The sequence below is a fragment of the Hemicordylus capensis genome, chromosome 2, assembly GCF_027244095.1.
Source record: "Hemicordylus capensis ecotype Gifberg chromosome 2, rHemCap1.1.pri, whole genome shotgun sequence".
Taxonomy (NCBI): domain Eukaryota; kingdom Metazoa; phylum Chordata; class Lepidosauria; order Squamata; family Cordylidae; genus Hemicordylus; species Hemicordylus capensis.
The window spans coordinates 172,044,511-172,069,910 of record NC_069658.1 but is presented as its reverse complement, the minus strand read 5'-3'; the positions used below and the strand labels follow the sequence as shown (position 1 = coordinate 172,069,910).

Sequence of the window (25,400 nt, the reverse complement as noted above, 5' to 3'; positions counted from 1 at the left end):
CTTTGGGTAAATCTCATGTCCGCATCTGCAAAATAGGAATATGAATAGTTCTGCTGGGATATGTCTAGGTCCAAAGATCCCAATGCTCTGCCTTAGGAGGTGCAGAATGCAGTGCAGAATCCAGAGAGGGAAGAGTTAGAGGGAATTTAGAGGGGGACCAGGCAGTTAGTCTTTGTGTGCCTTGAATAGAAGATTAATAGTTTAATGAAAAAAGCCTTGATGATAGAAAGGCAAATGCAGACTGCTTTCTGTTCTCCTGCTGCTTTTTGGCTGTCTAGGACTGAACTAAAAGTTTTGAACTAAAACTGTAACTAACCTAGAACTTGGAATCAAGGAATGGAATCACTGGATAGACAACAGTGGGGTTCGCTGATTCTCAATGAAGAAGGCAAGCGTTAATAGTCAAACACATTTAATGTCATATCTAGTTTGAAACTAGACATGACATTACATACATAATTGTCCAGTTTGGGCTTTACTTTAAATAGTAGCCTTTGAGGGCTCTGATTCAGATGGGGACTGCAGCACAGAGGTAGAGGGTGTTTAAACCTTTAGATCTGAATCATCTCCACTGAAAATCCCACCCCCTGAAGCTTTTCTCCCTTTTCTTTCCCCTGCCCTCCACCCACTCCATCTCACTCTCCACCAGCCACACATTTGAAAGAACCACACAAAAAAGGAAGAGTGTGGGGGGGAGAAGAGGGAGGGAGAGGAAAGGAGGGAGACAAGACTGTTTGGGGGCAGGGGAGGAGAGTAGAAGGAGAGTGGGGAAGGGAGGGCAGGGCGCCATGGGGCTGTGTGGCTCCATCACACCCCAGAGGTGTGATGGAGCCAGGAGCCACTCCGTTGTTTTTGACACCCCTGTTATTTGGATCTCTGAAGGTGCCATTTGTTTCAATGATAGACTTGGGGGAAGGAAATTATATATATATTTCTCTAAGGCATTTGCCTGGCTATGTCACGCCCACAATCTCAGACAGCAAGGAGGAAGGGGAAGCTGTCAACTTTCCAGGCGATGCAGGAGTGTCTGAGGGGCAGAGCCTGGCTGTCAGTGTTCATGAAACAGCTGTGGCTAATAATTCAGAGCAGGCACAACAACCTGAGGCAGCAGAAATCGTGAAAGACCAATCTGAAGAGGAGCTATGCAACCAACCCCCGCTGACTCCACAACAGCAGCGTGTCATGAGATGCAGGGATCAATTAGAGACTATTAGGAGAAGCAAATGCCTCTTGCAGAGGGCTGATAAGCCTTGAATTCCTGCCAGCTGGGAGCTTTCGGCTTGCACTATAAATCACGTCACCAGTCTTCTACTCACTGCTGAAAAGCAACATTCGTCAACCTATGTGTCGACAGCGTGCAGCCAAGTCCAGTCAAGACGAACTTCCCGAGCCGTAACCAGTTTCAGCAGCGCCGCTTTGTCTCGTGATCTTCCCTGGCAGTTGGCCAGACCTTGACAGGCTAATCCTGTGCATGGCATCTCTCGCGAGAGTTCACGAGCAGAAGCACCTGATTGGGCAATGAGGATTCCATATGCAGATAGGGAGGAGGAGCCTGTGAGAGCAGTATCACCATGGTGATTGGGTAGTGGGGATTCCATATGCAGATACGGAGGAGGAGCCTGTGGCACCGTGGTGACTGAGCAGTGGGGATTCTGTATGCAGATAGGGAACTGTTACTGGTCAGAAGATGTTCTTGATTGTAGAGAAGAAGAGTATATATATAAGGATAATGGGCAGGGGTCTGCAAAGAGAGGGGTCGTAAGCGGGGAAGGAGCCCCTTCAGGAGAAGGAGGCTGCCACTGTGTGAATTAGATGAGGAAACAAGAGGAACAAGATCAGTTAACTCAGGAAGAGAGAGAGAAGGGAGGGGAAGAAAGACAGAGGGGAGGAGAGAGAAATAGATAAAAAGAAGGAAGGGAGAAAGGAGGAAGAGCAAGGGAGGGGCCCGAGCCTGTCAGTGACCTGAAGGGAATGAGTGGCCATGGTGGTGGGGGCAGCGAGGAAGGGCCCGGTCAACTGCTGCTGCTTCTATGAGGAGGAGCAGGAGCGGGGCTCGGGTGAGGGTGGGGAGGTCTCTGGGGATAGGTGGCTGCATCTTGGCAAATAGACACCACCAATGCTGCAGCCACGTCCAAGAGGTGTAAGGGGGATGAGGAGTGACCAAGAGGGCTGAGGGGGATGAAGCAACGGGATGGAGGAGCAGGAGCAGGAGTGTGGCTCAGGTGAGGGTGGAGAGATCTCTGAGGTGAGGGGGGCTGTGGCTGGGGGTAAGGGGAGCAAGCAAGTACTAGTGCACAGATGCACTGCGCGGGTTAAGCTAGTACAGGAGTAAAGCACTGAACACCCTCCAAGTATGCAGCCACACAGTCCCCATCTGGATCACAGCTGCTATCATTACTTTCAAGTAAAGCCCAAATGCACATTTACAATTACACATTTAATATATTGTCTAATTTGGTTCTTAAGAGCCCATCCAAAGAAAGCTCCTTGATTCTTTGCTGCTTTCCACCTTAGCTTGTGACATAATCATTGCTGGAGAAGGACAGATACAAGAGCACAAAGCAGAAATGTCTGCTAATACAAGGCACTTCAATTTCTGCTCTAAAATGGCTCCAGGTTATTGTTGCAGCAGTTGAAATGAACCCTCAGTGATTGCCCACTACTTTACACAGAACAAAATTCCACTTCACTCTTTCTTCCCCTTTTGTAGAAGGAGCCCTAGGGTTTTCAGACACTGAGACGAATGCCTACTTTCTCTTGGCTGTGCTCTCCACACCAGAAGTGTCCCCAGATGACAGCAAATATGCCTCTCGGATTGTGCGTGCCCTCACCAATGAACAGAACCCGTATGGTGGCTTTTCTTCCACACAGGTAAGAGATCATCTGTTTTCCACAGGAAGAAGTGAGAATACCACCATGCACTGGTATTTGGGTGTACTGAGCCTCAGAATGCACAGCCAAGTACAGCCTGGCCTAGTACAACAAATCATTGGCAATTAGAAACCTGTCATATGAGGCTCACTATGTTCAGTGATGAGGCATGATCAGGACATGGGGGGAAATTGTTGTTGTTGATGATGATGATGATGATTTTATGTAGCACCATCAGTGTAAGTGGCACTTTTCAGAGTGACACAACAACAAATTCTGATCCCTGCCTTGACCTTTATTTAGATTTAGAGATGACCTTCGTTTATCTTGTGAAATTTAGAATTTTGAGCCGTGGAAATACTGCTCCATATTTGAGAGGGAAAGTATTGTATTACAAATCTGGGGCAATATCTATATTATTATTTCTCCAAGACGGGCCATGCGTGGCGACGTGGTAGGAAGGAGGCGATTGGCTGTTCTCCAAGATGGGCCATCCGTGGCGATGTGGTGGGAAGGAGGCAATTGGCTAAGTTTGCAAGCAGAAGCACCTGACTGGGCAGTGGAGATTCCATATGCAGAGTATGCAAGCAGAAGCACCTGATTGGGCAGTGGGGATTCCATATGCAGATAGGGAGAAGGAGCCTGTGAGAGCAGAAGCACCATGGTGATTGAGCAGTGGGGATTTCCTAAGCAGATAAGGAGGAGGGGCCTGTGATGGTTAAGGTCACTTGGAATGCAGCTGTTACTGGTCGGAAGATGTTCTGGATATAAAAGGATAGCAAGCAGGGGTCTGCAAAAAGACAGGTCCTGAGGGAGGAAAGAGCACCTTCAGGAGAAGGAGGATGCCGTTGTGCAAATGAACAAAATCTGTTGACTCGGAGAGAGGGAGAAAAAACATGAAGGGAGGGGGAAGAAAGAGTGGAGAAGAGCGAGTGGAGGAGAGAGAAAGAGAGAGAGAGAGAGAAGGGAGGGGTAAGAGAGACAGAAGGAAGGGCAAGGGACGGGCCTGAGCCTGTCAGCAGCCTGACAGGGGAATGAGTGGCCATGGCGGCATTGGCAGCAAGGAAGGGTCTAGGCAACCACTGCTGCTGTTTGGGGCTGCTGTTTGGGCCATTGTAAGAGGGAGGCAGGCAGGCAAGGGATGGGCCTGGGCCTGTCAGCGGCCTAAGGGGAACGAACAGCCATGGTGGTGGCAGCAGCGAGGAACTACCCGGTCAACCACTGCTGCTTCTCCTGAAGGGAGGAGCAGGAGCGGGGAGCGGGTGAGGTTGGGGAGGTCTCTGGGGATAGGGGGCTGTAGCCTGGCCAATAGGCAGCAGCAATGCTGCAGCCATGACCAAGAAGGATGAGGAGGATGGAAGCAACGGGATGGAGGAGGAGCAGGAGTTCAGACCAGGTGAGGGTGGGGAGATCCCAGGTGAGGGGAGCAATCAAGTACTAATGCACAGATGCTCTAGAGCATACAAGAGTTCCAGCATTGAAGCAGAGAGAAATAATGGCGGTGCTCAGGATGCAGAGGTGGAGGGCCAGCAGGCGAAGCCCCTCCGTCCAGAAGAGGTGGGTGGACTGCGGGCGAAGCCCTACCAGCCGGGAGGAGAAGGTGGGAGGCGGTGGTGGGATGGCCTGGCCCTGGCCCGCCCAATGGGTAGAGCTGCGGGGGGGAGCAAGCGAGCGAGTGGCGGGGGGAGCAAGCGAGTGAGCAGTGTGGGACAGCGAGCGAGCGGCGGGGGGAGAGCGGGTGGCGGGGAGAGTGAGCGAGCGGTGGGTGGAGAGCGAGCGAGCGGTGGGGGAGAGCGAGTGAGTGAGCGGTGGGGGGAGAGCGAGTGAGTGGCGGGGGAGAGCGGGCGGCAGGGGGAGAGCGAACGAGCTGTGAGGGGAGAGCAGGCAAGCAGGGGGGAGCGAGCAAGCGGGGGGAGAGCGGGCGAGGGAGAGGCGGGGAGAGCGAGGGAGAGGCGGGGAGAGTGAGTGAGCAGCAGGGGAGAGCGAGCGAGCGGCGGGGGGAGAGCGAGCGAGAGATCGAACAGCAGGGGGACAGCAAGAGAGAGAGCTGTGGGGGGGAGAGCGAGCTGCGGGGGATGTCACAGGCTCCGTACACAACTGCACAGATGCTCTGTGCGAGGTCAGCTGATTATCTTTATAGTATAAATTATTTCTTACTTGACATGTCATAGGAACACAGGAAGCTGCCATATACTGAGTCTGCCTGTATGCCTTCAGGCAGAAGGTTCCAAGTTCCCTCCCTCACATCTCGTAGAAACATAGGAAGCTGCCATATACCGAGTCAGACCATTGGTCTATCTAGCTTAGTATTGTCTTCACAGACTGGCATTGGCTTCTCCAAGGTTGCAGGCAGGAATCTTACTCAGCCCTATCTTGGAGAAGCCAGGGAGGAAACTTGAAACCTTCTGCTCTTCCCAGTTTTCATACTTCTAGTCTCCCATTCATATGCAACCAGGGCAGACCTGCTTAGCTAAGGGGACATGTCATGCCGGCTCTCCTCTCCTCAGACCACCTCTCCTCTCCTCTCCTCTCCTCTCCTCTCCTCAGACCAGCTCCCCTCTCATATTCGACTCCACCTCAGCAATCATTAGCCACTTTCTTGTAGCCTCCTATCATGACAACCTGGCCTGCAATCAGTCACCAGGCACAAGGCTCAACAGGGAAATTTTAAAAAACAATGTTTTATTATTATTAAAAATCAGTCATTTGACCCATCAGCTTCAAATCTAATACAAAGAGTCCCATTATCTTGTGTTACAACTGTGCCTAGTTTCAGAGCTCCATGGCCAGTGCTTCCCAACTTACCTCCCCCCACCCCACTAATTTTTCATTTATGTTAAAAAACCTTGAAGCTGGCTATAGACCAGGCCTGCACAACTCAAATGACATGGTGGGCCTAAACTGACCGTGACTTGGTTCATGGGGGCCGAGGTCAATTTTTAGAGTGCTGATTATCAAAGTAACACTAAATATCAATCAATTAATTAAATCAAATTAAAGTGAAATTAATTAAAATGAATTTAATCAAAATTTAAATTTGAAGCTCTGGCATTAAATTAAAATAAAATAAATTGAATTAAAAATTCTAATAAAATAAATTCAATACAATCTGTACAAAATACATAACAATAAAACACAGTGTTCTTCCTTTCCACCTCTGTCAAACCATCACGTGGTGGCTAGAGTTGGATTTTTAAAAAAATCATGGAGGTTCGCAGCAGGGAGAGGCAGGGAGAATGGCCCAGTGGGCCAGGAAAAAAGGCCTCGCCGGCCGCATGCGGCTCGTGGGTCGTATGTTATGCAGGCCTGCTATAGACACATGTGGCAGCTGTAATTAATTTGAAAGACCCATGGCAAATTAATTTTTAAAGAATGTGTCAGGCTTTTCAGGAAGGAATAATTTTTAAAATTAAATTTAAAAAAATAGAAATGAATGGACAGAAGTTGACTCCAGAGCACAGGAAACAAGTCTGTCCAGAGTGCTATTGTGTCAGCAGATGCTCGGCAAACCACATTTCCATCTCATCCACTGTATCCGTGGGGTCTCTCCACACATCAGAATCATACTCCGCAGAATGACGGGGTATCCCAGGAAAACGTTTTAGAAAGTGCAACTATTTTTGGATGCAGATATTATGATTTAAGCTCCATTTGTAAAGATAAAACCTGAATAATTCCATTTGTTATATGAACAGTACTTTGCTGTCTCAGTACTTAATTTTGGCTAAATCTTGCCCTCATATGAGGGCTCATAATAGAGAATGCTCTCTAAGCCTCAGCTTGCAAAAGTGCTGTAAAAGCCCCATGCAGAAATGCTCCTGTATCTACCCACTCCTCTGAATTGTCAGGATATGACAATTGGATTGACACAGTATTGCTCTTATCGGATTAACACAGTATTGCACAACGGGTAACTGATGGATCCGCATTCTCATTCAAGGGAGGAGGGGCATGTACTAGCCCTCTCACAACCCCAGACAACTCAGCTGGACGTGAGCTTGCAGAAGCAATGCAGGCAGAAAATATCAGTTCCAGTGCAGAGGTTCTGTAGTGCTGTGCATCATGTCAGCCATTATTGCATTGTATTCCGCCCTCCTCCTAATGAGCTCTGTGGCGTACACAAGTGTTTCCCCACTTTATTCTCACAGCAACCTGCGATGAGATCTAAACTAGGTCTCACTGGTTTGAGCTCCAACAGTCTGTCTTGGCTATTATGGCAAAAGCTTGCCCATATTGAACAATCAGGAATAAAAGATAGTAGGACCTGCTTCACCATGCATCCAAATGTAGCCCATATTCCCATCTTAGCCTGTTAGGTTACTGCTTCACATTGGGGCTGTTCAAGCATAACACCAAATAATGGGTTGATGTAATGAGGACACATTCATGCACTCCCTTCTCCTCCTCACAATTAATGATTAGAAACTTCCAAACCCAGTTTATGGCAAACCATAAGTTACAGTTTAATCTGATCAAGCAAACTATGGTTTGTGGCGCAGTGGGGAAGTAACTTGCCTAGGGAGCAAGAGGTTGCTGGTTCGAATCCCCGCTAGTAGGTTTCCCAGACTATGGGAAACACCTATATTGCTATATCAGCAGCGATATAGGAAGGTGCTGAACGGCATCATCACATACTGTGTGGGAAATGGCAATGGTAATTGCAATGGTAAACCCCTCCTGTACTCTACCAAAGACAACCACAGGGTTCTGTGGTCGCCAGGAGTCAACACCGACTTGACGGCACAACTTTCACTTTCACTTTACAAACCAGGTTCACCAATCAAGTTTTATCCTGATTTTAGGCAAGTGCAAACCACAGCTTCCCAGGTTAGATAAAATGGCAAATGATAATTAGCCACAAAACAAGATCAGAATGTTTTAAGTTCTGTGCATGAGGGAAAGAGGACGCATGATCTTGTCAGGCTTCTTCTTGTTATGGTTTGGTTATGTCGACATGTGTCAAACACATCTCGACATGTGTCAAAAGCTTCTAAGAGGAGACATGCACATGCATGTAGAAATGATTATTTCCTCTTTCCCAGGAAACAGTGGTTGCTCTGCAGGGTCTATCCAGGTATGCAGCCTTGACCTTTCAAGAGATAGAAAACATAAAGGTGCTGGTGAAATCCAGCCAAGGTTTCCAGCATGAATTCCATGTGGACAGGCAGAATCGGCTGCAGCAGCAGCAAGCTTCTCTCCCAGACGTCCCTGGACACTACAAGGTGGAGGTATCAGGGAGAGGCTGCACGTATGTTCAGGTGAGCCATGGATACTCTTGGGGATAAGGAACAAAGGCCAAGCCAGTTTGCTATTTGATGCACTGGGAGTGGGTGTGAATTACACAGTACATGAGGGGACAAGCACATTGTCATAGGGGTGAGGGTGGTCTGAGATCCTGAGTAGCCCTGAGAAAATGAATAGGGGATAGATATGTCTCTCCTCTCAAAAGGATGTAGGATTTTTCAGATCTGATTCAGCAGGAACTAGTCTCTTCTTTTCTTTTCTCCTCTCCCTTTCCATGCTAAACCAAGCAGAAGGTCCTTCTCTGGCCTCTCACAAACTCTGCTCATAGTAATATTTTAGGGGTGTGCACGAATCAAGATATGCTATTCTTTTAAAGATTGAATTGAATTGCAGACCCCTAACTGATTTGTCAAAAGTAGCTGGCTTGGCCAACTGCCTTGATGAATCACCCCTGATTCTACTCAAATCAATTTGAGTGCCATTTGGAGGCCCATTTTCCTGGGAAAGTGGGCCTCAAAATGGTGCTTTCTTCCTGCAACAGCTGGTCTACCTATTGAGATCAGTAGGTAGACCAACCCTCCTTTCCAGACTTAGCGCTTCAGCCTACCTTGGAGGACAGGTCTACCCAGGTAGACCATCTTAGAGAGCTGGTCTACCCGCTGACCCCAATTGGTAGACCAACTCTCCCTGGAAAGAAGTGCCATTTTGAGGCCTGTTTTTCCAGCAAAATTGGCCTCCAAATGGTGCCCAGATTGATTTGGTGATTCTGTTCTACCGTGAATTTGGTCCTTTGTTTTCAGACCAATTCAATTTGGGGTAGAATCATTGAATCACCCCTGATTTGGTACCCTAATTGATTTGTGAGTGAATCGATTTGCACATCCGCATGATATTCTGCTTTGTTTACCAGCAGATACCTAACCATGCACTAGAGAAATCAGGCATTGGATAAATCATATTGTTCAGTCCCTTTCGGGGGGGGGAGTCATTTTCCTGAAGTCATTTTCTTGGGGGAGAACCAAGGACATAAGAACAGCCCTGCTGGATCAGGCCCAAGGCCCATCTAGTCCAGCATCCTGTTCCACACAGTGACCCACCAGATGCCTCTGGGGAGCCCACAGGCAAGAGAATTGTATTGTTTGGTACAAGCTGCTAACCAAAATGAGAGATATGCATAGGAGCCCCATCTCTCAGGGATTGTATGACACCTACAGAACAGTATGCAGGAACAGAAACAGGAAAATTTTACTTTGAGGCTGGCAGGAACAGAAAAACACAACTTTGGCCACACCATGTTACAGTTTACTCAAAACTGTTGCCCTCAGGGCAGCCAGCACTGGGATTACAGCCGTGTGCTTCTTCTACCTAGACTACTCTCCGATATAACCACTCACCTCCGAAGACCAACATTTTTGCTTTGAAGGTAGAGACCTCCCCAAAAGAATGCAATGAAACTTCCCAGAAACATTTTGACATCAATCTACAAGTGAGGTATGGGATTTTACTTAGCTGATTGCTCAGAGTTATATGGAAAAAGTCCATGAGTCTTTTGGAACATGAAGAATGGCCGCCTACTTCTAGAACTGAACCTTCTCAACCCTCCCAGCGGGAGCTCCCCTAGAGCCACTGATTCTCCACTGAGTGTCACCTTCCTTTCCTAGAATGTTAACAAATTCAGGCATGATGTTGAACCGTACAACATCATGTCTGAACATTGTACACAGTACAATGAGTGTACAGTGTACACAGGTTCAGATAGAGCTATTCATGTGCTATGTAGAACAGTGACTATGTACAGCAGTGTACTTCCTATTGGGACCATGTGCTCCAGGGTACAGTGCTTGTACCGAGGTTAGGGTTAGCCAGCGTGGTATAGTGGTTAGAGTGCTGGACTAGGACCGGCGAGACCCGAGTTCAAATCCCCATTCAGCCATGATACTAGCTGGGTGATTCTGGGCCAGTCGCTTCTCTCTCAGCCTAACCTAATTCACAGGGTTGTTGTGAGGATGCAGGAGGCAGCGGCCGGATGGCCTGGCCCTGGCCTGCCCAATGGGGAGAGCTGCAGGGGGAGAGAGCGAGCAGGTGAGCGGCGGGGGGAGAGGCTGAGTGGGCAAGCGGCGGGAGGGCGAGCTAATGAGGGGGGGCGGGTGAGCAGGTGAGCAGCAGGGGGCGAGCGAACGGTGGGGGGAGCGAGCGAGAGCGCTGAGGGGGATGCCACAGGCTTAGTGCACAACTGCACAGATGCTCTGTGCGGGGTCAGCTAGTAATAATAATAATTTACACAAAAATATGTGCAAGTACATAGAAATCTGCACACACGTACAACATAATCTCTGAACTTTGTCAGAGATTATATCTGACAAAATCTGCTCTCTTTGCCGAAACATCTTTTGCTTCTTCCCATAGCTACACTGGGCACCGACAAACAAGCAACATGGCTCTGATAGAGGTGAATTTGATGTCAGGATTCATCCCGGTGAAGAAGTCGGTGAAATGGGTGAGAAAGTCTTGACCCCCATCTTTTATCCTTCCTCATTATGAACATGTATCAGCAACAAATAGCCACCTAGACTGTACATTGTTCTCCACGAAATATTAAAATCTGCTGTTAAAAGGACCCATGTTTATCCCTAGAGGGGAAATACTACTTCAGTTTTGGGCATGGGAATTTCCTAGCTGCAGATTATGCTTTTGTGGAGCTCAGATCCAAAACTGTTTGTGAGATACCCAGCTGCTTCTGACTTTGTAAGCGTTCCTCCCTGTGCTGCACAGGCCCTTGGGATGGTGCAGAAGCCTCTGTGTCTTCTATATTTTCCATGGGGATGAGAGCCTGGCAGACTGGACATAGTAGCAGACTTGTGCCCAATGGCATGGCTAGGGCAGGAGCTGAGATAAACTGGAGTGAGGATGACTACGGCTCATAGGTCAGCTAGTGGTCAACACTGGTGCAAACAAAGTCCTTGACCCACAGATTGCCATTGTATCCCACTTTGCCTAGATGTAGAGTCACCATTAAAGGCTGCCGGGCTTGTCAAGCTTGGAGTCCTGTGCCTGGACATATATCTTCAACTTCTGGTTGAAATTGATTTTTCCCCCTTCTGGCCTAGCTCCCCTAATTTTTAAGGATGAACACCCCTCTGATTCTAATTATCTGAAAATCTAAAATCATATGGGCTGTCAATGGAATATCTTCTTCCCCTGGGCTATGATAACGCTATGGTGATCCTTAAGAGGTGTATTATTGATATGGAACTCCAGACCATTTTAAGCCAGGCACCAAGCCTCGTAAGACTTGGAGCCACCAAGCCCTCACACAAACCAGCTAAATACCTGTATGACCTGATCTATCCAGCACACAGAAGAGCCCTGACATTGGCTCAGCTGGATGTGCTGCCCCCTGCAGTACTAGAGGGTAGGTATAGGAGAGTTCCTTATTTGGAGAGACTGTGCCCTTGTGGAAGTGGGAATATTGAGACGGCTGGCCATGTGCTTCTGTATTGTTCTTTCTACAGCGAGCTGCGTTCCAGATATATTGCTCCTCTCATTCTTAGATACCCTGACAATTCGGATGAATTGTATATAAACTTATTTCTTTCTGATAAACACACTTAAGTAGCCAAATTCTGTACAGCTGCAATTAAAATTTGCTCACGGTGTGTCAGAAATGGTCAATTTTAATCGTCTCTCCTTTTTCTTTTTAATTTTGTTTTATCCTATATATTTTTATCTCAATCTTCTATGTAACTGATTTTTTATATGTATATGCATGTATGTGTTTATATTGGTATCTACGCTCAGGGTAGATTTATTTGATCTGTATTTGATCTAAGATCACAATAAACTGAACTGTACTGAACTGAATTAAAGGTTGTGGTGTGATGTGTGAGCATAAAATCTGTCAAGACATTCCTTAACTGTATTCATCTCTTCTGTATTCTGACAGCTAGAAAGTAAACCCCATGTAAAGAAGGTGGAATTGGACCCTGGCAGGATCAGCATCTACCTGGATTGGGTGAGAGCTCAGCAGATCTCTGTCAACTTTACATAAGGCAGGGGTATGGAGCAGAGATGGGGAGGGCAATAATCCACCTGGGAGTGAAGATAAGAGGGTAAAGAGGTGTGAATATAGGGTTATTGTTTGTAGGAAAATGATCAGGGTGAGACTTGGCATATATGTGAGACCTTTCCCAACTCTCTCTTTAGCTGGATAGCAACGTTCAAAGCTATAATTTCTCCTTGGAGCAAGAAGTTGAAGTGATTGATCTGAAGCCAGCAATAGTAAAACTCTATGATTACTACAATCCAGGTAAGTACTACACTTCTGGAATGGTTATCAACTCCATTTATACAGAGCTGCATCACTATCCACAAGCATTATCCACTGACTAAACTTGTGCAGTTGTGTCATTTTGACAGACATTAGGGCTAGATCTTATCTATGAACAAAGTAGGTAGCACTCACCTTAAATTTCTCGGTCAATCATGTTGGAACATAGGAAAAAATCCATTTGCTATGCAGAGAACTAGCCAGGGTTTACTCTTGATTGTGGCCAGTATCTGTAAAATTAATATGTCTGCTGGGGCTATGCTTCATTGGGAAAGGACTGAGGAAGTGATTTCCATAAAAACATTTGTTGCTTGCAGCGATGGACACCCAGAGTGGAGGGCACGTAAGTGGAGGGCACATAAGGTGGGCAGAGAGTGGCAGTCAGCAGTTCAGCAGGCATGGAGTAGGGAGAGGATGTCTCCCATGCATCTTTGCCTCACATGGTGTCTTCTGAGTTACAGGAGATGGTTCATAGCTATAGTAAGCATCATTGAAAAACCTGTGATTTTTCTATTATTTATGTATGCATTTTTAAATAGGCAGGCAAAACTGCCCTTGTAACTTCAGAATGAATTTGAATAGGAACATAGGAAGCTGCTATATACTGAGTCAGATCATTGGTCCATCTAGCTCAGTATTGTCTACACAGACTGGCAGCGGCTTCTCCAAGGTTTCAGGAAAGAATCTCTCTCAGCCCTATCTTGGAGAAGCCAGGGAGGGAACTTGGAACCTAGATGCTTTTCCCCATCCCCTAAGGGGAATATCTTACAGTGCTTACGTGTAGTCTCCCATTCATATGCAACCAGGGTGAACCCTGCTTAGCTAAGGGGACAAGTCATGCTTGCTACCACAAGACCAGGTCTCCTCCATTTTTGTAGCTGGTCTCTGTATACTTTTACCTGTGGCTTATATAGATTTATTTACTTGTATACTCTGTGCTTCCTCCAAGAAACCCAGAGTGGTGCACATTGTTATATTTATCCTCCCAACAGCCCTATGTTATACCGAGAGATAAGTGACTGTCCCAGAGTCACCCAGTGAATTTCATGCCTGACTTGGGATTTGAACTTGGATTTCCCCAGTATAGTTCAGCACACTAACCACTGTACAAACGCTGGCTCAGAGTTCTTTCTTGCTGTTTATTATTCATTTTTAGCCTCCTTTCCAGTAGGCTTATGAGATCACCCAGCATTCTGTCTGTGTGTCCATCCCTCCATGTGTCCCCACACAATGAACTTCTCAATGCCTGGACCAATATGAACCAAATCAGGTATAGTTGTAGGTCCCTAGGGACACCTCAATGGCGTAGTTTGTGATGATGTCATCCACCCCAACCCAGGATGGTGGACATGTAAACCTTTGAGGTGCAAGTAGGCTAACTTGTGAACCGCCTAATCGATTTGCTGCAGCTATAGGGCACTTATGGTATGATGCTGACTGGGCTGCAAGGAGGTACCCTGCAGCCCCGCACCAGAGATTTTGGGGAGAATGCCAGTGGGGGAATTGCAACAGGGGAGATAAGAGCACCCTCCCTGTCCCTTAAAGAAACCCCCTGCTTCCCGGGTGTGCATGAACCAGTTGACAACTTGTTACCCAAAGGTAGTTCAATCTGTGTATTTTGGGTGGGACCTTATTTGGTACCGGGTGACATGGCACAGATGGGCATGCACAAATCTGGTATTTGGGTCAGAATCCCCATCACAAGCAGTATGGAAACCCATGGCAGGGATATAGCAAGTAAAGGTCCAAATCTACTACCATATATTTTACTCTCCAGGAAGTTATCCAGCCATGACTACATGTTGTAGGGTATCTGAAGAGCAAATCTGCTCTTAATTTGGGTGATTAGATGGCCTGTTCACATAGCGTCAACTCCTCTCCACATTCCCTGCGGATCTTTCTCCTGTGTGCATTCCCACAGCTTGCTCCGGGTTTTTTCTCCAACCAATCACATCTCAGAGGAGGAGGCGGGAGACCTTTTTCTTCTTGTGTGTGTGTGGGGGGGGTCAGTTTGACATTCGGCATTCCGCAAGATTGACTAGGCTCGGAACAGCAGAAGAAGCCCACATTTTTCATTCCCATTTGTGCATAGTTTGACTCAGCATAGCATGTCTAGGGGAGGTTACTCCAGCATAGTGTTGCACAGTACTCTGTGCAACAGTACTTGATTGCAGCGGGCTCCCAGAGAAGGATTTCTATTCTCTTTGCAAGGAATACTAATTTTCCTCCCTCCCAGAAAACAGAGAGATATTAGACCTCGGGTGCAATCTCCTGAGAAGTTCTCCACCTCAAGCTCCATTAAACTGAATGGGAGCTTTACAAGAGCACTCCAGTCGAATGCATCTTTCTTGGGACTACAGACAGTGGGATCTGCTCCCATGTAGTATGGGCATGGAGTGTAGGCTACCATCTCAAAGGTTCAATCCAGTTGAAGGTTCTTAAGCACAAGTTGCAATGGAATGCACAAATCCTGTGCCCTGGGCGTTTGCACTGAAGAACTTGCTGCTCATATCCCCGCTACCCCCTTAATCAGAGGGGTGGAAAGAATGAAGGCGCTGAACAGCAGAAGCAGCCCTCACTTTGCATTCCTCAAAGGGTGCGGGAAGGCAGGCAAGAGAGACAGGGGAAGGAGGGGAAATTGCATGAAGGAACGGTAGCTGGGACCCAGCCTCAGGAAAACCCAGGTATCTGTCCAAACATGACCTATTTAAATCTATTAAGAATTTCACCCAACCTATCTTGATCCCTTTTAAGTGCCTTACTTCCATGCAATCCGGGAAATAATTCATTAGATTAGATGATTCATCTCAGTGTTGTCACACTTGCCAGACCTCCAGAATCAAGCTTCGGCTAACCCTTTTCCTGCCTTTTTCTCCGTGAGGAGATTGGTCTCCACTGCTTGCTGATTGTCCCAGCCAGTTTCAGAGACAGAGCCATGAAAAGAGCAGGCAGTTAGTAGGGGGCAAAGATTCTGTCAAATTCCTGTTGAGGAAGATCAGCTAGACAAATTGCCAAGCAGCTGACACTTGGCATGCTGGAAATCCACCCAGCAAACTTTAAAAAAAATAAAATCACAAAAGTGTGAATTTTGAAAAAAGCTGAATTATCGGCAATGGCCCCTCCAGACAATTATCGGCAATGGCAGCTCCACAATTAGAAGATTTTTTAAAAACCCGGACAGAATTCAGGCTAAGCCATAATGCACAGCCTTTATTTTATTTTATTTTATTGGGCGGGGGGGGGGGGGACAGATTTGTATCTGAACTGATCCCTGATAGCCTGCAGCGAATTTGGGGTAAATCCAGCTGATATGTGGACTCGAACTAAAAGCCATGTGTGTAAAAGTTCCATCATAAACAAGTAAGTTTTTCATAAAGATCATCTTGTGGACTAGGATCACCAAGTTCATAAAAGTCCTATGGAAGATTGCCTGCTTTGCCTGTGGAATGCGGCTGGTCTCTGCAATTACTCTACAGGGTGATGGGTTTTGGAGTCAGGGTGGTGTGATTTATCTCACCAATGCATTTCCTCTCTCACACACAGATGACAGTGAAACTGAGGAATATTATGCTCCCTGTAGTCCAGGTAAGGATAGACTGAAGCTGCTTGTGAGCAAATTGAAGAAGGTAGAGGAGGGGACTGGAAGTCAGAGCTGCCACTGACTGGCTGGATGGTGGTATATCAGTGTGTTATATTTTGTGGTTGGCTTGCCCAGCAGCTGTTCACTGAAGTCTGTAATGAGAATTGCAAATCAGATGTTGCTGTATTCCAGCAGCTGCTATGATGAAAAAAAAACCCCAAAACAAAACATTTAAAGATTTAAATGGTCATTTTAATGATTTAATGATTTTAATGATTTAAACATTTAAAGTTAAAGATTCAGGCCAGACCAGAATTAGTCCGTGTACACTTACCCCATTTTTAAAAAAAGTATAACTCTAGCATCATTTCCAGGATTTCTGGGGTTTGTCTGTCCCTGTCAGTCCCCCAGCCCACTAAGGTCTGATACATGTTCTGCCATGACAATGCATCTGGACATTTTGCTGTCCCGATATGTAACATATCTTAAAGCTGGATTTCTGTACTATTTATGACCAACATTCTAATTCTGGGTTTGAGTTACACATTTTCTACAACCACTTTAAAACATGATGATGAGTGAATTCTTGTCCCCAGCTGCAGTATTTCAGTTCCCCCAAGGCTACACAATAGCTAAACATTCTCTCTACAAATTCCTTTCTCTGGACAATAACTTTCTGCTGAAGAACACCACAGGATGTTCAGTTCCCTCATACTTCTGCAATACTGTTGCTCCTAACCCTGTACTAAGTAAATATGTAGATAAATATAAAGACCCTTACTATCATCAGATGCTTCCAGAATAGTGACTAGCAATAAAGCCCTGCAGTTTGTTAAAATCCAACAAAGTTCACATCACCTTATTGAGACTCTTCTTTTTAGTAAGATCTGTCAAAGGCACTACTGTGGTTCCAAAGGTAGGGACAAATCTCCTATTTGTCCCTACTTGCTAGCCCCAAGAATGAGCTTACTTGCTGCTCAGTTTTGGAGGATTCCCGATTTTGATTAGCTTGCACCCAGGAATGATGTTATCATATCCCACTGTATGATCATAATAGATGACTTCTGGTCAAGACAGTGGTGTGGGTGCTTCAGTGTACACAGCAGCAGCACAGTCAGTGTCTTCTGTGCATTATGCCAGAAATTGTACCTTAGATTTATACATAGAAAAGCTCAAGTTATGACAATTTATTGTGGGGCAGGAGCAGTTTTATTAGAATGATCTATTTTTTCATGTTGTAATTTTTTTTAATAGATAACACAAAGCAAGATCAGCACTAATTCCATCTCTGAAGCAAGAAGCACCTAAGTATGAATGATGAATTGCTGAAGAAAAGTACCTCTCCTATGTCATTCTTTTGGAATTCTTCTCTTAGAATTGTTCTCTTACAGATGATTGATTGATTGATTAAGTGCTGTCAAGTTGGTGTCGACTCTTAGCGACCACATAGATAGATTCTCTCCAGGATGAGATAATTTAAAGCCTACTTTTTACTTAGACTATGCTTACACCCATGCACTGATTTTTTTTGGGCGGGGGTCATGATCCGCATCCCCACGTGTGCATGGTGCTCCAGAGGATCCCTGGCTCTCTGAGGTGACTTTGAGGGAGTGAGAGGAGGGGCTGCAACCAAGGGAAGAAACTGATGGCCCCTTTTCATACACATGTGGAAACACTTTCCATGCATGCATGAGGAGACTATAAGATCCTAATGAAGAACTGTCATTGTCTGAGGTACATTTTGTCAGGGTCCCAGCATGGTCTTTGGTCAGATGGTTTTTATAGTGCTTTGAGTTGTCTCCTGAAACAGACAAAACAAGCCCCTAGAAGAATAACCAGCACTGCTACAATGAAGACATGACTGTTACCTGTATGAAAACTGATGATGCTCTTCTACTCCCTTGTACAACTTTGCTTTGTGGTGTGTTTTTTTGGTTTTTACTTTAAAAAATAAAAATAAACATGTGAAGGGATGGGGTGTGTATTCACCATGGCACACATAATTTTAAAATGAAAAAAGCTGGTTATTTCACACGTTTCACAAAAATTTCACACCTTCTTTTGCACCTGAGAATAGAGAGACCAATGGCTGCTTGAACAACTACAACAACAAATATTTATATGCCACCTTCCAACAAAAGCTCCCAAAGCAGTCCACACAGAGAAATAACAAATAAATAAACAAGACGGCTCCCTGTCCCCAAAGGGCTCAAAATCTAAAAAGAAACATAAGATAGACACCAGTAGCAACAGTCACTGGAGGTGCTGTGCTGGGGGTGGATAGGGCCAGTTACTCTCCCCCTGCTAAATAAAGAGAATTGCCACGTTAAAAGGTGTCTCTTTGCCCAGTTAGCTTGAAGTAAGGGCAACAGAGTGAACAGGCCTTTCCCCTTTCAATGGAACTTCTTCCCCATCTCCCCATAATTCTACAACTACAACTCGGGGCTAATATCATGGTAGCTGGTGTGGCTCCAGATACATTTGGCTGGCTTTTCGTGATCAGGAAGAGTTTTCACGATCAAGAACAAGAGGCTCCAGCTGAGATTCAGGCACTATGTGTGCTCCCAGGGGATCATGTGGGTAGTGGGCATGTTGGGTGGAGGACTGGGAAGTGATGGCCTGCAGCAAGCAAACTCAGGACAGTAGAGCTCCTCTACTCTACATCAGATCAACTGGGATTGCTTGCAACAAACCATCACTTTCCAGTCCTCCACCCAACAGTACCGCTGGATCTACTCGTGAGGAAACTGACAGGGGTCTACTCGTGAGTAAGCCAACAGGGTCTTTTCGTTTGTCACGGGGGGGGGGTTGTCTACTCCTGAGTAGCCGATGGAGAGACCTACTCTACTCTTTAAAAGATCTTTTTGTATTTGCTTACAGGCATGTTTTTTGCAACTGGGTAACTGAGTGCCACCCCAATCTGATCTGGTGTGCTTTCTGACGTGTTCTTGCAATCACTGTGTACTTCGACTTGTAACTAAAAGCTGAAAACTAGTTCAAACTAGTTCAGTGAACTAAAAGTATAAATACATCATTCATTTGTGCAACTGCTTTCTTATCCCACAAACTCAGCGGAATGTCAGCCCAGCGGAGGAAGTCTATCTTAATGATCTAAGTTAGTTTTTAACAATTAAAATAGGTTGTTTAGTAATTAGAATACCAAAGTCTTTCACAGAGTCTGTTTTCCAAGTAAAGGGCCAAAGCATATCCCTGTCAGAGTGGGGCCATTTCCCAAAGCACATTGCACAATTAATTTTGCATTCAGAGAGTTTTCCCAAATTGGTATAGTAATTCCATAATTCTACTTGTGAATCAGCCGACAGGGGTCTACTCATGAGTAAGTTGGTGGGTCTACTCGTGAGTGAGCCGAGGGGGTACACTCGTGAGAGAGCCGACCGGGTCTACTCATGAGTAAACTTACCCCGACCTACTCGTGAGTAAACTGACATGGGTCTACTCGCAAGTAAGCCAACAGGGTCTATTCGTTTATCATTGGGCGGGGTTTGTCTACTCCTGAGTAGCTGATGGAGAGGCCTACTCTACTCTTTTAAAGATCTTTTTATATTTTCTTACAGGGATGTTTTTTTGCAACTGGGTTACTGAGTGCCACCCCAATCTGATCTGGTGTGCTTTCTGACGTGTTCTTGCAACCACTGAGTATTTCTACTTGTAACTAAAAGCTGGAAACTACTTCAGAATAGTTCAGTGAACTAAAAGTATAAATACATCATTCTTTTGTGCAACTGCTTTCTTATCCCACAAACTCAGCGCAAGGTCAGCCCAGCAGAGGAAGTCTATCTTACTGATCTAAGTTAGTTTTGACAATTAGAATAGGTTGTTTTGTAATGAGAATACCAAAGTCTTTCACAGAGTCTGTTTTCCAAGTAAATGGCCAGAGCATATCCCTGTCAGAGTAGGGCCATTCCCCAAATCACATTGAACAATTAATTTTGCATTCAGAGAGTTTTCCCCAATTGGTATAGTAATTCCAAAAGTCGACTTGTGAATCAGCCGACAGGGGTCTACTCACGAGAAAGTTGGGGGGGTCTACTCGTGAGTAAGCCGAGGGGGTACACGCGTGAGAGAGCCGACCGGGTCTACTCATAAGTAAACTTACCCGGATCTACTCGTGAGTAAACTGACAGGGGTCTACTCGTGAGTAAGCCAACAGGGTCTTTTTGTTTGTCACTGTGGGGGTTGGTCTACTCCTGAGTAGCCGATGGAGCGGCCTGCTCTACTCTTTTAAAGATCTTTTCGTATTTTCTTACAGGCATGTTTTTTGCAACTGGGTAACTGAGTGCCACCCCAATCTGATCTGGTGTGCTTTCTGACATGTTCTTGCAACCACTGTGTACTTCGACTTGTAACTAAAAGCTGGATACTAGTTCCAACTAGTTCAGTGAACTAAAAGTATAAATACATCATTCATTTGTGCAACTGCTTTCTTATCCCACAAACTCAGCGCAAGGTCAGCCCAGCGGAGGAATTCTATCTTAATGATCTAAGTTAGTTTTGACAATTAGAATAGGTTGTTTAGTAATTAGAATACCAAAGTCTTTCACAGAGTCTGTTATCCAAGTAAAGGGCCAAACCATATCCCTTTGAGAGTGGGGCCATTTCCCAAAGCACATTGAACAATTAATTTTGCATTCAGAGAGTTTTCCCAAATTGGTATAGTAATTCCATAATTCTACTTGTGAATCAGCCGACAGGGGTCTACTCACGAGAAAGTTGGGGGGTCTACTCGTGAGTAAGCCGAGGGGGTACACGCGTGAGAGAGCCGACCGGGTCTACTCGTAAGTAAACTTACCCGAATCTACTCGTGAGTAAACTGACAGGGGTCGACTCGTGAGTAAGCCAACAGGGTCTATTTGTTTGTCACTGTGGGGGTTGGTCTACTCCTGAGTAGCCGATGGAGCGGCCTGCTCTACTCTTTTAAAGATCTTTTTATATTTTCTTACAGGCATGTTTTTTTGCAACTGGGTAACTGAGTGCCACCCCAATCTGATCTGGTGTGCTTTCTGACCTCTTATTGCAACCACTGAGTATTTCTACTTGTAACTTAAAGCTGGAAACTAGTTCAAACTAGTTCAGTGAACTAAAAGTATAAATACATCATTCATTTGTGCAACTGCTTTCTTATCCCACAAACTCAGCGGAAGGTCAGCCCAGAGGAGGAAGTCTATCTTAATGATCTAAGTAAGTTTTGACAATTAGAATAGGTTGTTTAGTAATTAGAATACGAAAGTCTTTCACAGAGTCTGTTTTCCAAGTAAAGGGCCAAAGCACATCCCTTTGAGAGTGGGGCTATTTCCCAAAGCACATTGTACAATTAATTTTGCATTCAGAGAGTTTTCCCAAATTGGTATAGTAATTCCATAATTCTACTTGTGAATCAGCCGACAGGGGTCTACTCACGAGAAAGTTGGGGGGGTCTACTCATGAGTAAGCCGAGGGGGTACACGCGTGAGAGAGCCGACCGGGTCTACTCGTGAGTAAACTTACCCGGACCTACTCGTGAGTAAACTGACATGGGTCTACTCACGAGTAAGCCAACAGGGTCTATTCGTTTATCATTGGGGGGGGTTGTCTACTCCTGAGTAGCCGATGGAGAGGCCTACTCTACTCTTTTAAAGATCTTTTTGTATTTGCTTACAGGCATGTTTTTTGCAACTGGGTAACTGAGTGCCACCCCAATCTGATCTGGTGTGCTTTCTGACGTGTTCTTGCAACCACTGAGTATTTCTACTTGTAACTAAAAGCTGGAAACTAGTTCAAACTAGTTCAGTGAACTAAAAGTATAAATACATCATTCTTTTGTGCAACTGCTTTCTTATCCCACAAACTCAGCGCAAGGTCAGCCCAGCAGAGGAAGTCTATCTTAATGATCTAAGTTAGTTTTGACAATTAGAATAGGTTGTTTAGTAATTAGAATACCAAAGTCTTTCACAGAGTCTGTTTTCCAAGTAAAGGGCCAAAGCATATCCCTGTCAGAGTGGGGCCATTTCCCAAAGCACATTGCACAATTAATTTTGCATTCAGAGAGTTTTCCCAAATTGGTATAGTAATTCCATAATTCTACTTGTGAATCAGCCGACAGGGGTCTACTCACGAGTAAGTTGGTGGGTCTACTCGTGAGTAAGCCGAGGGGGTACACTCGTGAGAGAGCCGACCGGGTCTACTCATGAGTAAACTTACCCAGACCTACTCGGGAGTAAACTGACATGGGTCTACTCGCAAGTAAGCCAACAGGGTCTATTCGTTTATCATTGGGGGGGTTGTCTACGATGGAGCGGCCTGCTCTACTCTTTTAAAGATCTTTTCGTATTTTCTTACAGGCATGTTTTTTGCAACTGGGTAACTGAGTGCCACCCCAATCTGATCTGGTGTGCTTTCTGACGTGTTCTTGCAACCACTGAGTATTTCTACTTGTAACTAAAAGCTGGAAACTACTTCAGAATAGTTCAGTGAACTAAAAGTATAAATACATCATTCTTTTGTGCAACTGCTTTCTTATCCCACAAACTCAGCGCAAGGTCAGCCCAGCAGAGGAAGTCTATCTTACTGATCTAAGTTAGTTTTGACAATTAGAATAGGTTGTTTAGTAATTAGAATACCAAAGTCTTTCACAGAGTCTGTTTTCCAAGTAAATGGCCAGAGCATATCCCTGTCAGAGTAGGGCCATTCCCCAAAGCACATTGAACAATTAATTTTGCATTCAGAGAGTTTTCCCCAATTGGTATAGTAATTCCAAAAGTCGACTTGTGAATCAGCCGACAGGGGTCTACTCACGAGAAAGTTGGGGGGGTCTACTCGTGAGTAAGCCGAGGGGGTACACGCGTGAGAGAGCCGACCGGGTCTACTCATAAGTAAACTTACCCGGATCTACTCGTGAGTAAACTGACAGGGGTCTACTCGTGAGTAAGCCAACAGGGTCTTTTTGTTTGTCACTGTGGGGGTTGGTCTACTCCTGAGTAGCCGATGGAGCGGCCTGCTCTACTCTTTTAAAGATCTTTTCGTATTTTCTTACAGGCATGTTTTTTGCAACTGGGTAACTGAGTGCCACCCCAATCTGATCTGGTGTGCTTTCTGACATGTTCTTGCAACCACTGTGTACTTCGACTTGTAACTAAAAGCTGGATACTAGTTCCAACTAGTTCAGTGAACTAAAAGTATAAATACATCATTCATTTGTGCAACTGCTTTCTTATCCCACAAACTCAGCGCAAGGTCAGCCCAGCGGAGGAATTCTATCTTAATGATCTAAGTTAGTTTTGACAATTAGAATAGGTTGTTTAGTAATTAGAATACCAAAGTCTTTCACAGAGTCTGTTATCCAATTAAAGGGCCAAACCATATCCCTTTGAGAGTGGGGCCATTTCCCAAAGCACATTGAACAATTAATTTTGCATTCAGAGAGTTTTCCCAAATTGGTATAGTAATTCCATAATTCTACTTGTGAATCAGCCGACAGGGGTCTACTCACGAGAAAGTTGGGGGGGTCTACTCGTGAGTAAGCCGAGGGGGTACACGCGTGAGAGAGCCGACCGGGTCTACTCGTAAGTAAACTTACCCGAATCTACTCGTGAGTAAACTGACAGGGGTCGACTCGTGAGTAAGCCAACAGGGTCTATTTGTTTGTCACTGTGGGGGTTGGTCTACTCCTGAGTAGCCGATGGAGCGGCCTGCTCTACTCTTTTAAAGATCTTTTTATATTTTCTTACAGGCATGTTTTTTTGCAACTGGGTAACTGAGTGCCACCCCAATCTGATCTGGTGTGCTTTCTGACCTCTTATTGCAACCACTGAGTATTTCTACTTGTAACTAAAAGCTGAAAACTACTTCAGAATAGTTCAGTGAACTAAAAGTATAAATACATCATTCTTTCGTGCAACTGCTTTCTTATCCCACAAAAAGCGCAAGGTCAGCCCAGCGGAGGAAGTCTATCTTAATGATCTAAGTTAGTTTTGACAATTAGAATAGGTTGTTTAGTAATTAGAATACCAAAGTCTTTCACAGAGTCTGTTTTCCAAGTAAAGGGCCAAAGCATATCCCTGTCAGAGTGGGGCCAGTTCCCAAAGCACATTGAACAATTAATTTTGCATTCAGAGAGTTTTCCCAAATTGGTATAGTAATTCCATAATTCTACTTGTGAATCAGCCGACAGGGGTCTACTCACGAGAAAGTTGGGGGGTCTACTCGTGAGTAAGCCGAGGGGGTACACGCGTGAGAGAGCCGACCGGGTCTTCTCATAAGTAAACTTACCCGATCTACTCGTGAGTAAACTGACAAGGGTGTACTCGTGAGTAAGCCAACAGGGTCTATTCGTTTATCACTGGGGGGGTTGGTCTACTCCTGAGTAGCCAATGGAGAGGCCTACTCTACTCTTTTAAAGATCTTTTTGTATTTGCTTACAGGCATGTTTTTTGCAACTGGGTAACTGAGTGCCACCCCAATCTGATCTGGTGTGCTTTCTGACGTGTTCTTGCAACCACTGAGTATTTCTACTTGTAACTAAAAGCTGGAAACTAGTTCAAACTAGTTCAGTGAACTAAAAGTATAAATACATCATTCTTTTGTGCAACTGCTTTCTTATCCCACAAACTCAGCGGAATGTCAGCCCAGCAGAGGACGTCTATCTTAATGATCTAAGTTAGTTTTGACAATTAGAATAGGTTGTTTAGTAATTAGAATACCATAGTCTTTCACAGAGTGTTTTCCAAGTAAAGGGCCAAAGCATATCCCTGTCAGAGTGGGGCCATTTCCCAAAGCACATTGAACAATTAATTTTGCATTCAGAGAGTTTTCCCAAATTGGTATAGTAATTCCATAATTCTACTTGTGAATCAGCCGACAGGGGTCTACTCACGAGAAAGTTGGGGGGTCTACTCGTGAGTAAGCCGAGGGGGTACACGCGTGAGAGACCCGACCGGGTCTACTCGTAAGTAAACTTACCCGGATCTACTCATGAATAAACTGACAGGGGTCTACTCGTGAGTAAGCCAACAGGGTCTATTTGTTTGTCACTGTGGGGGTTGGTCTACTCCTGAGTAGCCGATGGAGCGGCCTGCTCTACTCTTTTAAAGATCTTTTTATATTTTCTTACAGGCATGTTTTTTTGCAACTGGGTAACTGAGTGCCACCCCAATCTGATCTGGTGTGCTTTCTGACGTGTTCTTGCAACCACTGAGTATTTCTACTTGTAACTAAAAGCTGGAAACTACTTCAGAATAGTTCAGTGAACTAAAAGTATAAATACATCATTCTTTTGTGCAACTGCTTTCTTATCCCACAAACTCAGCGGAAGGTCAGCCCAGCAGAGGAAGTCTATCTTAATGATCTAAGTAAGTTTTGAGAATTAAAATAGGTTGTTTAGTA

At 45.3% G+C, this 25,400-nt stretch overlaps 1 protein-coding gene across 4 annotated transcripts in view; it reads left to right on the top strand.

Moving 5' to 3' along the window:
• Nucleotides 1–17,995, top strand: part of LOC128345584 (alpha-2-macroglobulin-like protein 1) — a 94,253-nt gene extending 76,258 nt beyond the window's left edge. For 2 of the 4 annotated variants that reach the window (XM_053297765.1, XM_053297766.1), the window contains 8 exons: nucleotides 2,711–2,871; nucleotides 7,914–8,129; nucleotides 9,485–9,606; nucleotides 10,522–10,612; nucleotides 12,059–12,127; nucleotides 12,319–12,421; nucleotides 15,986–16,027; nucleotides 17,277–17,995. In XM_053297765.1, the coding sequence (XP_053153740.1) occupies nucleotides 2,711–2,871; nucleotides 7,914–8,129; nucleotides 9,485–9,606; nucleotides 10,522–10,612; nucleotides 12,059–12,127; nucleotides 12,319–12,421; nucleotides 15,986–16,027; nucleotides 17,277–17,302 (830 nt within the window). In that variant the 3' untranslated portion in view covers nucleotides 17,303–17,995. Of the gene's footprint in view, nucleotides 1–2,710; nucleotides 2,872–7,913; nucleotides 8,130–9,484; nucleotides 9,607–10,521; nucleotides 10,613–12,058; nucleotides 12,128–12,318; nucleotides 12,422–15,985; nucleotides 16,028–17,276 lie in introns of those variants that run through there. The other 2 variants (XR_008316526.1, XM_053297767.1) reach the window with 1 other exon arrangement.
• Nucleotides 17,996–25,400: the final 7,405 nt, after the last annotated feature.